Source organism: Pempheris klunzingeri, chromosome 13, assembly GCF_042242105.1.
Source record: "Pempheris klunzingeri isolate RE-2024b chromosome 13, fPemKlu1.hap1, whole genome shotgun sequence".
Classification (NCBI taxonomy): Eukaryota; Metazoa; Chordata; class Actinopteri; order Acropomatiformes; family Pempheridae; genus Pempheris; species Pempheris klunzingeri.
In genome coordinates, this window is record NC_092024.1 from 16,539,100 (window position 1) to 16,555,406 (window position 16,307).

Below are 16,307 nucleotides of genomic sequence, written 5' to 3' on the forward strand. Positions count from 1 at the left end.
ATTCTTGTATTAAAGCGAGAATGGAGTCTTACAGTTACAAACCTTGATGTTTTCATGAAATCACATCCTTTGTTCTTATGCTTTTAATGGTCAACATTATTCCGCAGTGGCCATTGTGAGCTATTATTGTTGTTGGTGGCAGTGTCCTCTATTCCTATGAAGGATTCAAACTGCTTTTGCACACACAAGGGATTAACGGCATTACTGTTTATAACTGTATCTCATTGATAATAGCTTACTGTTTATTGTTTTGTTCATCAGAGCTGTATTAAGTTAGCACTGATACAAACAGAATATTTACAGTGGCTTTTATTGTGAAGCAGTCATAGGAAAAGCAATGTATATGTCACTGTGGCTAGCATTCAACTGTTTCTGCGATGTTAGGGTGATTTTGGATGTTGGAGTTTTTTTTGTAAGCGGATCATTTTTAATTTTTGCAAAGGAGACATTGAAGTAGGAGGAGCAGCCACAGTGAGCACACTTTCAATTCCTCCGCACCATAATCACCTTTACTGTGTCCTACTGTTGCTTGGAGAGAACGTAGCATGAAACCGTAACACAGTTGGAACAATTATTCATCAACATTATTACTAAAACAATGGCAGTTGGTTTGGTTGCACTGCAAACACTTATACCAGGTATCCAATGTTGTATTTCTAACAAAGTAGTTGTCCGAAGAGTTTTTTGACGCAGTATTAAACTGCTGTTACCATGGTAACCATGGGTGTCACCGCTGTTCACCGTCGATTTGGTTTACTCCAATATTCTCACTTTATAAGACTCTCTTCCTCTCTCCTGTTCCACTTAGAGCAGATGGGTCTGATAAGATGATTTGTGTTTCCCACTAAAAGCCTCATGCAAAGCTTACTGGAAAAGGAGAAGGGGGGGGGGCACATTAAGACAGAAACATAATGCACACACACACGTTTGGCCACATAATCACTGTCACACATATTTAAAAACACAAAGACACACACGTCTATCTGAATGCTCTTACATAGATGTTATCCTTCTGGTAACGCTGGTATAGATTGTGCATGATGGCGGCTTCGTGAAGCTCAGCCAGTGCTGACATGTCCTCCACGCCGTCGATGCTGGACTGGTGCATGGCGTATACCCGCTCCCTGGTGACCTCAGCCTGCTGCAAGTACAACACCTGGAAGACAACAAGATTGTCACTTATCATCCCTTTTAATTTGTCAAATTACTTGAGTTTTAACCCAAAGCAGGTGCTCCTGATGACCGTGCACAAGTAAGGGAGTAAATTCCCTAAAAAAAATCAGGGCACACTGCTTCTTTAAAGTAATGATTTCAGAATAACACTTTGATAAGACATATTGATCATTAAGCAAGCTGTTTAGACCGTTTAAACTGTCTCGACAGAAGTATTAAAATTCATTCCTCACTTTAGAAACAGTGGTTTAAACCAAAAGGGTCGTTAGATGCTCAGTATATGAACTGAGAGTACTTTAAGTATTTTTAGAGTATTTCTAATTAAACGTTGCAGTGGGTTTAGCTTTCCTAAAGGCATCCTAATGGTATCCTGTTCAGAGTAAAACAGAAACCAATGTGTTCCGACCAGATTAAAGAATGAGATGCCAACATTTCACATTTTTAGAATGAACAGGCTTATTGCAACATGATGCAATATGATGATAAAATCCACATGATGAGAATGCAGAGCTTCATGACTCTTATTCTAACCAGATCTCATCTGTCATCCATCGCCATGGAAACTGGAGCGTGCGGGACGAGACGGGTGAAGAAGAAGGAGAAGGAGAAGAACAAGAAGAAGAAGAGGGCGAAGAAGATCGAGAGTAAGAGATCTGATCTGGCAGGACCTGAATACAGTCCACACACACTCACACTCACACACACACATCAGGACAGGAGATAATTGTCATCCTATTTCAGCATAAAGGTCGTTTATTCACTCAAGCAAAATCAACTTGTCTAAGAATAGAAACCACGGCCTTTACAATTCTGGGTTGTTAATATGTCAGTTCAGTCTCACAGCCAGCCTTCACCCTGTGTGTGTGAGTGCGTGTGTGTGTGTGTGTGTGTGTGTGTGTGTAGGTGTGTGCGTGTGTGTGTGTGTGTGTGTGTGTGTGTGTGGTTGTAACAGATGTGTTGGGAGTCTGTTGAGAGTGGCAGAGGGGCGCGCTGTAGGCGTTCAAACATCTTGCTCTTAAATAAATCTATTTCACTCCAGTAACACCGTCTTTCACTGCACAGAGCTGTTGCATACAGACGGCTCTCTCGGGGCGAATAAACTCACAGCGGTATTACCGTTTGCCAACATGTCTGCAAGTAAAATGTTGTTGGTTTCTGACAAATAAAAACCAGCGTGTTACATGCTGCGGTCTGTGCGTTCCTCCTTGTCTCTCTCATGTTTGGTAGAAGTGGAGATGTCTGCGGATACTCTGAAGCTAGCGGTTTGCTCACTCACTCAGCTGTGGTGAAATGACCCAATTAGCCCTCGTCCTCCATTAGAGAGACCGTATCTCATGGGGGGTGGGTTCACTGGCTAACAGCTCGCCATCTTCACTGACCCCTTCCATTTGACTCTTCGCCTCCACTTTTTACGACCGTGGTACTCAATCAAAGCACCGATGTGTTGTTATCTAAGCACCAGTGGTGGGCCGTCAGGGCCAGCAAGGCCTTCTCTGCTGGCCTAAACTCAGAATCACTGATTCATGTTTTAATATTTTCCCATTAATCATTTTAGATTATTCCTAATAGTCTATGCTCTTCATTTCATAGCGCGTCTCTGGGCTGGGGAGCTTCCAGTAGTGTATGTTTATATTAGAGCTTTTATCCAGTCATATTTCAGCCATCATGTGTTGCCAGGGTCAAAGAAATCTGCCCTGAGGCCTTCAGAATCAAAAGTGCAGGCACCCGTAGCTTAAAATACATTGCAATGAAACTGTTGCTTTAACCAATCAGATTTCGAGTTGGTGACCCCAAGGCCTTCTAGCAGGCGTACGATGACGTTAGTATTTTCACGTCCTCTGATTGGATGGTCAGAGAGTTTAGCCAAAGCCAGCGATTCTTATCTGTAGCGACCTGCACAAGCTAAAACTTTATCATAATCGTAAGTATTAATAGCAGTTTTTTTAACCCACAATGGCTGACTGAGGAGAAGATATTGATTCGCCTTTCTGTATAATATTGATGGTTTCTATAGCCGTGACGTCATAATGATGGTATTAAGAGGTGGTTTGATTCAGGTAGGACGCCACTGAAGGCCCAGGTGTAAAATGAACGGCCCGCCACTGCCAAGCACAATTGAGTGGCGTCCAGAAATCAGAGACCATATTGAACATCTCTAATAATTTCACGTAAACCTGTAAATAATCAGAAAAGAGGGAGTGTGCAGTGGATATTCACATTCACTTTATTCCGTGCATGCATTTGCAGAAGCACAAGTAGAATAAAATAAAATACAATAAAATTAGGTAATACTTCCTAAATTGGCATTTTTCATTATATAACGTGAGCAAATCGAGATGGATTATATACGTCATGCACGGACAGCAGTTCTCCTCGACTCTATGGAGCATTTTTTAGCTCATTGTTTTGGTTTTACAGCCCACAGCTTAACTGCTCTGGTTCACTCCCACTACTCTCATAAACCCTCATTAACGCTAAGTCAGGGTCACTTTTACATCTGTGTGTTTATCCGTGTATGGTTATGTATTTTTCAATGTGTGTGACGTGCAAAGGAGACACGCTTGTCTGAGTGATGAGATGCATTAACATGCTTGTTAGTCATGGCTTGGACAGCTGTAGACATACAGAGACGTTTTCATATTGACTGTATGACAGACCGACCGGTGTTTCTGTATGTGTGAGAACAGAGAGTCCTTCAAATTGTATCCAAGTACACTGGCTTTAAATCGGCCTTTTCTCTCCCCTATTTCTTTACATTCTCTCCCAAATTAAATCTGTCTCTCCCACTCATGCTCTCTGCATGCCTCCATGTCTCAAACATCCCTTCTCTGTCTCTCTCATCTTGCTACACTGTACATCATTCCTCTTTCATCCCTTCCCCCTCTTTCTTTTTTCTCTGTTCTCTCAGTATCTTTCTCCCTCACATCATTCTGCTATTCATTAATTTACCCCGCTCTCTTTTGCCTGCCCCACATTGAATTTCTAACATTTCATTTTTCTCTCCATTTCCCCCCTTAATACTCATCCATACGTTTTTTTACTGCATGTCTTTCTGATCTATTTCTCTATCCGTCTGTCTGACGTGCATGGATCCCTGTGTGCTCACTCACACAGATTCAATTAATGCCTAAACAACTCAATCTGAGACCCCAGCCTATAACCAAAGGTTTTCGGAGAGCCATTTCAATCAGAATGCCTTCGCAATCCAGAATAAATTATGGTGGCAGAGTAGATAAGGCTACACACACACACACACACACACACACACACACACACATTGTATTTGAGGGAGGAAGGACATTAGGATTACTGGTATGGAGGCCTGGTCCTGGTTATAAAAATTCACCTCCACTTGTTTCATTACTTTCCATTTAGTGTCACACCTGTTATAAAACCCAGTGCCAGGGGACAACCAGTGGATGTTATCTAGGTTGCTTCTTATAACGTTTACTTGTAAAATCCTTGTTTTATTGGTCTTTTATTGGTTTAATTTGTGTAAAATCACATCAGGAGTGGATCTCTTTAGGGCAAGTATGGACAAAAAGAACATTTACAGCCTATAATGGGTTTAAAGTAAAAGTAGGTATGTAAGTAATGGACAGATTTGAAAAAAATTAAACATGTGAAGGTTTCCAGTGACTGAATAATGGCTGGAAACTGCATCCCAGGTGGCTGGCAGCAAATATTTTTGAAGAAGTGCTCTGAATCACTGCAGCAGAGGCAAAGTTTTCCTGACTTTTAGTGACTTGAATGAAAAACACTGGAACCTACATTTCCCATAATTCAGTTACAGTTAACATGCTTTCATTCCTTGCTGATGCTCCTGTCTTTTAAAATCCATTGCAACACAGGCTCTCTGTTACGGACGTATATTTATGACATAATCAGGGCTCTTTTCTCAGGCTTTAAAAAGTCATAGAAGATATTAAAAATGTTTAGAGTAGTACTCTACTAGTACTGAATTTGATGTGTAAAATCTGTGTAGTGCCTTCTCTTAAAATAAACCGTGGTTTAGGGAAAACCACTTGGGGACATCCCAGATGTAGATTATTCAGACAGAGTGGATGCTCTGAAGTGAGAAAGTATGTCAGTGACTGAAATAAAACGCAGCTCAAGTGGAAGGACGAAGACGTTTTTGCAAACATCTCAGTCCTCTTCGTCTCTGCCCTCTGGTGTGTTTTTAACTGTACTCTATGTGAAGCGCCCACACACACACACACACATATATATATATATATATATATATACATACATACACACGATAAGTTTGCCTACGCAGTGAGTCTAAAAAAAGATACTTACTATTCAATAATTCATTATAGGAGAGAGGAACAAAAGTAAGTTGTTGGAATTAGTGAGAAAAAAACAGAGCGAGAGAGACAGAGATAGAATGAGTGTAATGTAGATGAAGAGCATGATTATCAAACTTTGTCTCCAGATTGGCTTCACTCTGTCACTGGATGGAGGAAGATGTTTCTAAATGGGTAAGGCTGACATTACAGTCTCTGTTTCTTAGCGTGAAAAAGTCAGTGAAAAGACAAAAACCAACAAAGCCTTGGTTAGTCTCTCAACACTTTTTGACTTTGCTATCCTGCCTTTGCCCCTCAACCCCAAGCCTCTATTTAGGAGGACAAAGGCAAAGGAGGACAAAGGCAAAGGATGCCTGCGACTGAGTCTTAAAAAACGGTCAATAATATTGTTTTATTTTTCAATAAAGGCTAGTTAATTTCCTAAAATTCCAGGGCAACCTCAGTCACACCGAAGTAAATACTGCATTTGTTCAGCTGTTTTCAGCTACAGGTTAATACACATTTGGTACACTAGTGAGGATTTACAGCAGGAAGACCTAATGATAAACTATGATGCCCGTGTTCATCATAAAGGACTACTGGGATGTTGGTTGATTAGCCTACCACTTTGGTCCTAAACTACTGGATGGATTGCCTGAGACATCCAACAAAATGTCTGTTCAGTAAATGAATAAATATCTTGATGTTTGCAAAGACATCTTAATAACTTTGGAGATCCTCCACTTTTTCTCTAGGGACACTGTGCAGTTTACATTTGTGGTGAAATTAACTATTAGATGGATTGCCATGAAATCTGGTAGGCATGCTGGACATTGATGGAGGTCTACGGCAAAGAGAAATAAGTTATATCACAATACTTGTTGGTTGGATATGATTTTTCATGGGATTTACCAGCAATATTTACTCTCTCAGGCACAAACTCCGCTTCCTCCCTTTCATTATTTTCTGTGGTTTTCCTTTCCTGGAAAATTGCTGCATTCTTAACCTGCTTTGCGCATGTGAACACACTCTCTCACACACACACTTACAGTGCATGGAGTGGTCTTCCTGTAAAGCTCTCTGATGTTTGAAGCTGCTTTGCATGATTCAGGAGGAGAGCCAGGGGAAACGAGCCTCTTCATCTGACTTCACATATTAGCAGCAGGCAGAGTGAGGAGAGGGGGCGAGAGAGATGAAGATAGAGAGAAAGAGCTGTGGGCACAGTGACCTATATATACCACAGACCTCAGCTCAGTGCAGGATACAGTATCACACAGTGCTGTGCGCACCTGCAGCTCTCAAACCTTGAACCAGGGCTGGCAGACCTCTCAGATTAGGATTGGGGAACACTGAGGAGGGATTTGGTATGATCTCATAGTGCAGAGTATAGAGTAGAGAGTATAATAGAAGCAAAATTAGCAGCTGCAGCCAGCAGTGCTGGGCAAATCTTGAAAACTCTTGAAACCAACGTGTTATAGTGAGCTGTTTTGGACTTCAGGTGTCTACAGGAAATATCAAAAGCAAAAGTGATTCATGATCACTGGGTATATTTACTGCATCGGATCTTTTGCAACTGGAAAATATCACACAGCAAATGTCATTAGGTCATGTGGAATCACTGAGTTTTGGCAACATTTTCAGCCCTAGCATCACTGAAATTAACTTTTAGTTGGTGTAAGAACCAAAAAATGGTAACGTAACAAGAAAAAAAATGCTAAAGTGAAGCTAAACTGTCATTCAGCATATATTGTTTCCTCTCCTCTTCCTCACTGTTGCACATGTGCTGTGTAAAATAAACCCCACAGCTGTGTTGTACACCTCTAAAAGTGTAACCTACCCCTTGTGTTGACAATCTCTGTAAATTGGATTGAGAAAAGGAGGTTAATAACAAGTTTTAACTTTGTTTATGCCTTCTCTGCCCCACAGCACCCATTTAGCACTGGAGTGTACAACCTTTCATATGTCATCATCCTTTAGGATTTGGCAACCCACACTCATCCCACTCTGCGTCATTTCCCACAGATAAGGGACACTGCACAGAGACAGGGAAGGTGAGAGAGAGACAGAACGCAAGCGACAGATAAGGAGATGTATGTATGTGTTTTTGCGAACCAGTGTTTTTGTGTGCCAGTTTGACAGCACTAAGTTAATATCATTATGTGATACTAAGTGAGTAAGTAACTGTGGGGTTCTCTGAGGGTTAGAAATGTAAATGGCTGAAGAGGAATGTGGGTCAGGAGATCACACAGCAACATCAGCTTGTTTCTGTGCCAAATCATCCAAAACAAGTAATTTCTGCACTTTTCGTTCGGCACATTTGATAGTGTGTGTCTATTTTTCTGCCTCTGTGTGCGCGTCTTTTTGTGTGTGTGCACGAGGAGTAAGGCATCCCTGCAGCATGTTCTGTGCTCGTGTGAGATCCCACTGCGGCTTTCACGCTAGCTACTGAAATCCAGGTCACATAACACACATTGTCTATAACTCGTCGCTAGCATAACCTGTATTGTGTGTGTGTGTGTGTGTATATGTGTACTGTTTAAGTGTCGGGATACAGGTGCATGTGTGTGTGTGTGTGTGTGTGTGTGTGTGTGTGTGTGTTTTACTCCTCTGTAGCCTTCTGTCTGTATGTATGTACTTTCCCATGTGCAATGCTTTCCTGTGTGGATGTAAATATCCCAATTAGAGACATACATTAGGACAACACAATTCCAGTATATTTAAGGAGGAGCGTGACGTTAACTCTGTGACAGTATCCATGGCAACCAGACCAGGAAGATCTCTGTCAGGCATACTTGCCTAAACATGACCGGTTATAAATAGGCGATTGGAAATATAGACTTTGATCTTCCTGAAAATTTATTTTCAGCTCTGCCTTCATCTATAGGCCACAGTCCTATTTTAACATGAATAAAATACAGTTGTGGTAATCAAGCCAGGAGCCAAGTCAGAGCTTGTTTTATCATGACTACAATGGTCTACCTTTAGTTTTTACCATTGGTATGTTCATTCTTTATATTATCTTAATACCATGTATTTGGTCTATATTTATCTACATCCACTTCTTTGCTGACCCAGTTTCACCACAGAATCATTAAAGTTTCATCTAATCTTATCTAATCTAATAGTATTTTCTATGCGTAAAGCTATACAGACTTAAAAGGGAAAGGTAAAACCTCGCATCATGGAGGAGGTTTTACAAAATCCAGTGGGATTGGTTTTAGCTCTTGTATTAATGGTAAATTTGCCTTCCAACCCTTGTCTATGGTTATCTATGTCATAAATATACAGAAATACCCATAAACACTTGGTTTGCAAGGTGAGTAGACACGAGGCTTGACATTTTTTTTTATCTCATCAAATAAGCAACACACATCTAATCTTGCTGAAATGACGATGGCAAAGGCTGACATTTTGCAGTTCTCTTTGCTTGGCACTTTGCCTTTAGGGAAGGTCCTGACATCTTCACATAATAGTGAAGAGCAGCTTACATTTGGGTGATTGTGTATCATGCAAATGAATTGGATGACTGTAGATGTTCACTGTCCTCTACAGTGTACCATGACTGTGGTAACATGTTGAAAAAAGGATTAGTCACAAATGACTGACATGAGAGGACAGAATAGAAGAATTCAAATGTACAACACAAGGAATCAATCAGCCTGCTGCTCCAAATGTCCAAAATAAACTTGCTTTAATAGTTTCGTACCTACTTGATGTGGCACAGGTGAGCTGTAAGCAAAAGTGTTACCTGTTTCACGCAAACTCACTGGTGAGAAAGCAGAGTAAAAATGACGATGAATGATGTAAAGGCTTGCACATACCCCTGGTAGTTGTGAGTTGTGCTGATTTGACATAAAGGCTTGCACGTCTGCAGCCACAGCATTTGTAACCCAGAATTGGTAATGTAGTGAAGTGGGTCAGGGTCTGACGATTACAGAATCGGAGTGACACGGCCGCGGGAAAGAGAGTATGAGAAATGAAAGGTAAAATAAAAAATACGCTGTAGAATCTTGCATGCTTTCAGTTCTACCAGCCACCATGGCTTAACTTTTTGCGTTATTCCCTGAGATGTTTTATTTTTTAGGCTATTAAAATGCTTCTGGGACTCACATGGCTCAAAGGACATTCAAACCAAAAATGTATTTATGACCAAGAACAGGAGAGCCGGTGGCAGAGCAACAGGGAGCGATGGGACCCTGGGACTGTTTGCATGGGTCAGATTCTGTTGCAGCAGGGTAAAGCCCCCCATCCTGCTGATTTTCTATCAAATATTCACCACCTCCTGCAGAGCTAACATTTAAACACCAACAGCTACCAGAGAGGGAGGGCAGAAGCAGGGACGGAGGGAGAGCTGGATGGGGGTTGGGGAGGTTAAGGACATTCATAATCCAGAGCAAAGAGAATGCCTGCTCCTGTAACCAATCCTCTATTTTGGGAAATGCCTGTCTGTCCCAGTGAAGCAGCTACATGAAATGCTTTTAGAGCAGCATTTGGCCATTTTGTGTCTTAAAGGCCAGACATGAATTCATTGTGCATCTGAGAAAGAGAGCATAGACATGGATGCTCTTTGGGGGTATAAAGGGAGGATTGAGACTCTTGAATTCAGGCTAAAGCACCAAGGCTATTATTAGCTCCATCTAAATGCTGCCAACTGGAGCGCATGTGTGTGTTTGTGTGTATGCCAAACACATCAGCCATCAAAAAAAACGTTAAATCCAAAGAGCAACGTGTGCATGTCCTTGCTCTGATACAGATTAGATGAGCGCACGCATACTCATAATGAGATTTAAACATTCAATTCCATTATTTTGGCAGGGGTGTGGTGTTACAGGGTTGGGCTGTGGCAACGCTGTCCTGACATCTGACGTGCTGAAACGAGCATGTGCATTTGTGCTCCCATAATACTCTCCATCTATTCTAGTTCTCCTCTGGAGGCTGAATGTGTGTCAGAGATGAATTTTGCATATGTATTAGGAGGAAGGAAATGGGGCAGGAAAGTGGAGCATCATGACCAGGAGTTTCTATTGATCCACACAGGAGAGGATGAACCTGCACAGCTGCTTCACCTTTACTCTGACCTTTATCTGAAGACTAATGCACAGCCAAAATGACATTGCAAGCAACTACTGCAGCTTTCGCTCAGCAGTAATTAATGCTGACACTGTGTACTTCTCCTGCCTGATTTTTTACTAATTTAATGTGTTTTCAGTCCTTACAGTGTTTGCAATGTTCTTCTGTTTATGCAGCTTGCTAAATAAACATTCCCCTTCACATAAAAAATTGATCATCCTGATCATCGCAGCTTTAATGAAAAACATGTGGAACTGAGACACTGGTGGCTTCTCCGAGGCACAAACCAGAGCAGCTACAGCTGTAAACTTTTACAAACAGAGTCTGAAACCAGACGTTAGTACAAACTTGTGTATTGTTCAGCGTGACTGACTCTTAGGCTGTCAGCAGCCTGGCGGGACACGGACTGTATAACACCAGGACACACATTTTCTCTGGCTGTGTGGACATCTGTTTTCACATCGCAGATGACGAACAAAGGCATTACAGTGTAGGTGATGTAGGTCATAGAACAATGTAGGTAAAACATGACACTCATAGGGGGTTATAGAAGGCGAGTGTGGTGCATTAGACTGTACTGTAACAGGAGGGAGGGGTGAACAATACCTTTTTTCTCATGATCATACCACTTCTCCAATGAATGGGCCTAAATAATCTACTCAGTAACAGCAAATCATATTTTCATCCTCTCTTTGGTCTTAAGACAATTTAGTTGTACCTGCAGGGTTTGGTTTACAGTGTGATGTCTTGTTCAACATTGTCAGCTGTCTACTTACAGTAATACTTTGTAGTAAATGGAGGGTCCCAAAGAGGCCTTTACTGGCTTGATAATACTTGAAAATGTGCTACAGGCAAACATGTTCAGGCAAGACAGACATGAGTGTGGGTATATTTCTGTGGGGGTGTGTGTGTCATGTCTTACCTCTCCATAGTCGGTTGTGAGAACAAGAGTTCCATCTCCGCAGGAGTTGACCGTGGCAGGAACCAGCTGCTCCTTCTCCCTGACCCAAACACGGGCACCCTGGATCACAGACACATACAAAGACTGCAGTTAACCCATGCAACCAGTACAAAAAAAAAAAACAGCACTGGTTACATAAAGTAATGAACCTCCTGGTGACCAGAGTGGTGCTCTGCAGCTCAGCGTGCTCTTATCTAGAAAGGTACATGTGTTTGGAGTACACAGGGAGTCGTTTTGGCAGATCTAGTAGTCAGTTCTTCACAGCTGACTGTACAGCGCTCAAGTCAAGGGTGCCACAGTGAACTGCTGATGCACAACACAACAGCCAACAGGATCTGTGGACAGCAGCCAAGCACACACAACTTGGATGTCTTGACAGAGTTTAAATTACAGAATGTCTCCTTGTGATGTTTGTTATGTAAACTGATAACTTTGCCGCTAAAATATCATGATGATTCTACAGGATAATATCATCTTGGTAGCCAGCTGATTATAGACAACAAGCGGAATAAAACTCTATGGGGTAAGTGACAATCGAACATTCCCACCCATTTCACACTGTGACTGGACAGCAGCATGGAGGTAAGAAAGTAAGCCGGGTTTGAACTTTTCATTCTCTCGTCCTCTTCTGTCATTCTCGGCACAACAATTTCTGCCCCCTTTCACATGAATAGTTCCGATCAAACATAACCAGACTCTTGACTTTGGTTAGTTTCTACAACATACAACACAGTCTGTATGTATGATGAGACGTGACAGATGTGTTAAATGAGAGAAAAAGACTATAACATCTGGACTTTCCACTAAGGTGAAGCAACAACGCCTGACATCTGTTTGTGTGTGTGTGTGTGTGTGTGTGTGTGTGTGTGTGTGTGTGTGTGTGTGGTTGACTCTGGGTCAGAGGAAGTGTGCTCTTCCTAGACCTTTCCACACAGACAAAGCCCTCTTTCATACAGTCGCCGACCTCTGACCTCCAACCCTTAAAAAGAGGCACAGCGCAACAGTGAGAGGAGGGGATAGAGAAGGAAAGAAGTGTGGAAGACGAAGAAGAGGAGTCAACAGGGCTACTGTAAAGACAGGAAACAGACCACATGCCCTCCCTAAACTTGTACAAGTTACTGTCTTGTAAATTCACAGTAGTATGAGCTGCTGTAAATGAAATCACAATGAGATCATGTTCAAGTCAAAACAAATATAATAGTTAAATAGATGTTCAATAGATCACAGATTTCAGCCTCTACATTGTATGATTTGCTGTTTTTCACTGTTTTACAGTAAATTTAATACTTTGAGGTTTTGGGGAGTTGGACATTTAAAGATGCCATTTTGGCTTATAGGAAAGTGTGATGGGCACGTTTCACTAATTTGCTGTCATCTTACAGTCCAAACAGGCCGTTAAGGCCAAGCAGAATTAAAACTTTATTCCATTTACATTCTCTGTTATATTTTCTGCTGTTAATGGATTGAGGCAAAGTATTAATATTTAGACGATCTTATAGGAACAATGTTTCCAGACATAATTACTTAAGTCTAAAGCTTGAGGAAAAGTTTGAGTGCTGAAAAGACTCAGTGGGACACCAGATGTGTGCATCTGAATGAACCAAGCAGCAGAGGAGGGGAGGGAATGAATTGTTTTAGCAACAGATGGTCTCTCACCCCAAAAGCATTCCCTGACAACTTTTATCTCTTCCATTTTCCTCTCCTTCTCTCTCTTTTTGGTCCTTTTCTTGCACTTGCATATCAGTCTGACACACACACACACACACACACACACACACACACACACACACACACACACACACACACACACACTGATGATCTTAGAAAACCAGTCAGCTCCAGGCTATGGAGTTAACCAGGCAGAAATCAGTCACACACACATACAGTAACTATATATACACACTGTGAGTAGCTCAAGGTAAGGCTTAGGGGAACAATGTCTGGTTTGGTGTTTCTGGACACAGAGTTTAAGCTTTCTTTGTAGTTCAACCTTTGCATCAGTGGCAATGGCAGAAATAAAACAGAAAATGCACATGGCTGTTCTTCTGAGTATCACATTAACTGTAGCATGCATTGTCCGTAACTCCATGAAGAAATGTTGACCTGTTTACCAAGTTGCATCTCTTTTTTCAAAACAAAGATGGTTATTCAAGTTGTATAATCATGTGAACCAGAATAAACAGTTTTAAAAAGTTGAAAGCTTTTCTGATGTTTCTCTCTGAAATGTTTTGTTTTGTACAAACTAACACATTATGGTGTTGCTTGTGTTTTACAAAAAGCTGGAAGACATATATAGAATGTTGCCTCACAGAGCCTGAAGACTCTGTAACACATCAACAGATCACTGAGCTTCACCTGGACTTTCATCATTGCCGAAAAAAGTCTAAATTCACTGCATGTTACATCTAATGCCAATTCAGTCCAATCTTTCTGCGAACAAGACTCGTACATCTAGAATCACTCTGACAACTGAAAAATTCAGGAGCCTCCACCGCTCTCTCTCTCGCTCTCTCTCTCTCTCTCTCTCTGTTGTTCTCTCCTCAGCAACTCTCTCTATATATAGCCCCCCTCATCGCTCCTCTAGATCCTCTCTCTCCCTGCAGTCACTCCACCTGTCTCATCCCTAACTCCAGCTCGTCCGCCTGTCAGATTCCAGCACACAGAGCCATTGTAATGGTGGCGGTGCCGTGACTTGACCTGATGACCCCCCCAGCCTGAGGCTCTATGCTTACAGGTCAACAGTACCTCACTAGATCCTGTTTTAACTGATAAAATGACCCACTTAATCCTCTAATACTGGTCCGGTCTGGTAATGCATGTTCTTGCTTTCTCTGTCGCTCTCTGTCTGTCTCCTCTTTAAGTAAATTGGTCTCCAGTCCCAGATCGATGTGCTTTGCCTGAGCCATGTGCTATCTCTGGGGTAAATGCTGCAAAGGGAGAGTTATAAATGACCTGCCAGCATTACAACCTATACCCAACAACACCCTTGTACTCCTCCGCCTCCTCCTCCTCCTCTTTGTGTCCTCCTCCCCTCCCCCTTGTCTATTACTGGTCCAGACAGACAGGAATGGCCATGCATGACAATAAACTCCAGTGCTTTCTGTGTGCCAAAAACTGCATGTATAGTGAAAAACACAGGTTTGGCACGCACATGCTTTCACACATCTCTCACCTTTGTTAATCACCACCCCGCTTTATGACATTCAAACCAAACCGCAGTCAAACTCGGGCCTCCAGCTTCGTCCATCATGTTTTCGTCAAGCTCCATTTAACCTCAGCCAACATCAATTGTCACTTTACTCTCAAACATGACCCCTGACCTCACACCACTCCCTCTGACCAACAGGAGATGACAGAGCACTAAAACACACTGCACAAGGAAGGCTGTTTGATTTATTTATACAAGTTAAGGGAAATAATTGGTTCTTCTGTAACAGTAGTTTAATTTTAAGCAACCTATGCATTAGATGATTAATAGCTTTTTTCCTACATTTGACATGATTCTATTCTGCACCTGATTGGACGAATGCAATATTTGTTCAAATCGACAGCTGTTCTTCAAAACGTTGAATGCATTCATGCCTGGCTACATTTGAGACAAGAAACAGGCCACACAGTTGCCTCATATAGGCCTAACCTAATAATCATTCTTAGTGGATCCTTATTAAACGAAAATCTTCTGTTGACAGCTGAGCTTGTGAGATGTAGTCCTCTTTGAAGGATTGCCAAACGGCAAATTCGATAAATAACCAAATTCCCATTGTGTTTGCTTATTGTTCCTCTTGTCTGTTTGATTTTCTGACAACATAGATTATGAATGAAATACCATTTGGCTCTCGAATCTTGTCCCAACACAGACAGACTGAACTTGAAGCTGATTCACCACACGACTAAAGCATACTTGTACAAAGCAACAAAGGTAAGGGGATGTTCGGTGTTAAAGACTATTTAGGGCAATTCCTATCTCAGTAATTTGATTTTCACACTGCATAAACATTAACATTGATTATACACCAAGGAAAAAAATGGGAGAACTATTACGAGAATCCTGACCATCTAATAATCTTTCATTACTGAACATACAAAAGAGAGCATCCCCAGAGCATTTGGCCCAGTCGCTTGAACAGCCTGAACGTGTGTGTGTGTGTGTGTGTGTGTGTGTCTGATAGAAGCCTTGTTTCTGCTCGGGTGATCACATGGACGCCCATGCCATTTGGTGGAGGCATCACCCTGGAGACCCTGGAGTTTCTGATGAAGGACCCATCCCTCAGAGGGACGCTCGCACCCCGACAAACACAGACCACCGACTCAAATATACAATTTATGTCAACTGAGCATCTGGTTACATAAAAGACAACAACATAAACAGCACATACAGATGCTCACACATGTCACTCTGAGTCTGAATCTAATGTAGCGTTTAATTCTTCCTCAAATATAACAAATGGAAATATAATAAAACAAAACAGAAAATAACGTAAAGGAAAACACATGAAGGACACAGTAAGTTAAAGAAGCCTTTACACTGTGATTTTGGGCTGTCTGAGTCAAAAGTTGATAATCAAGAGAGAGCAAAATATTTGCTCACACTGGCAGGTGAGACACCTTGCCATCATTTGTGGCACATCACTATGGCCAAAGCCTCTGGAGACCACAAACGTCTGCACATAATTCCACATTAATGCATCAACTCATTTGTTGAGACTTTTCAGAGTGAACCAAAGCAGTGGACTGATGGACGTTGCCATCCCTTGAGCCACATGGCTAGCTGGCTAAAACGAAAAGAAGAAAATAATAAAAGGCAACATGAACGA

The 16,307-nt window shown here is 41.7% G+C and overlaps 1 protein-coding gene across 1 annotated transcript in view; it reads right to left on the reverse strand.

The window, feature by feature from the left end:
* Window positions 1-12,128, reverse strand: part of myo10l1 (myosin X, like 1) — a 31,889-nt gene extending 19,761 nt beyond the window's left edge. The window contains exons 1-3 of the mRNA XM_070842425.1: window positions 12,042-12,128; window positions 11,455-11,553; window positions 998-1,156 (exon numbers count right to left, since the gene is read on the reverse strand). Coding sequence (XP_070698526.1) covers window positions 998-1,156; window positions 11,455-11,553; window positions 12,042-12,128 — 345 coding nt within the window. The remainder of the gene's footprint in view (window positions 1-997; window positions 1,157-11,454; window positions 11,554-12,041) is intronic.
* Window positions 12,129-16,307: the final 4,179 nt, after the last annotated feature.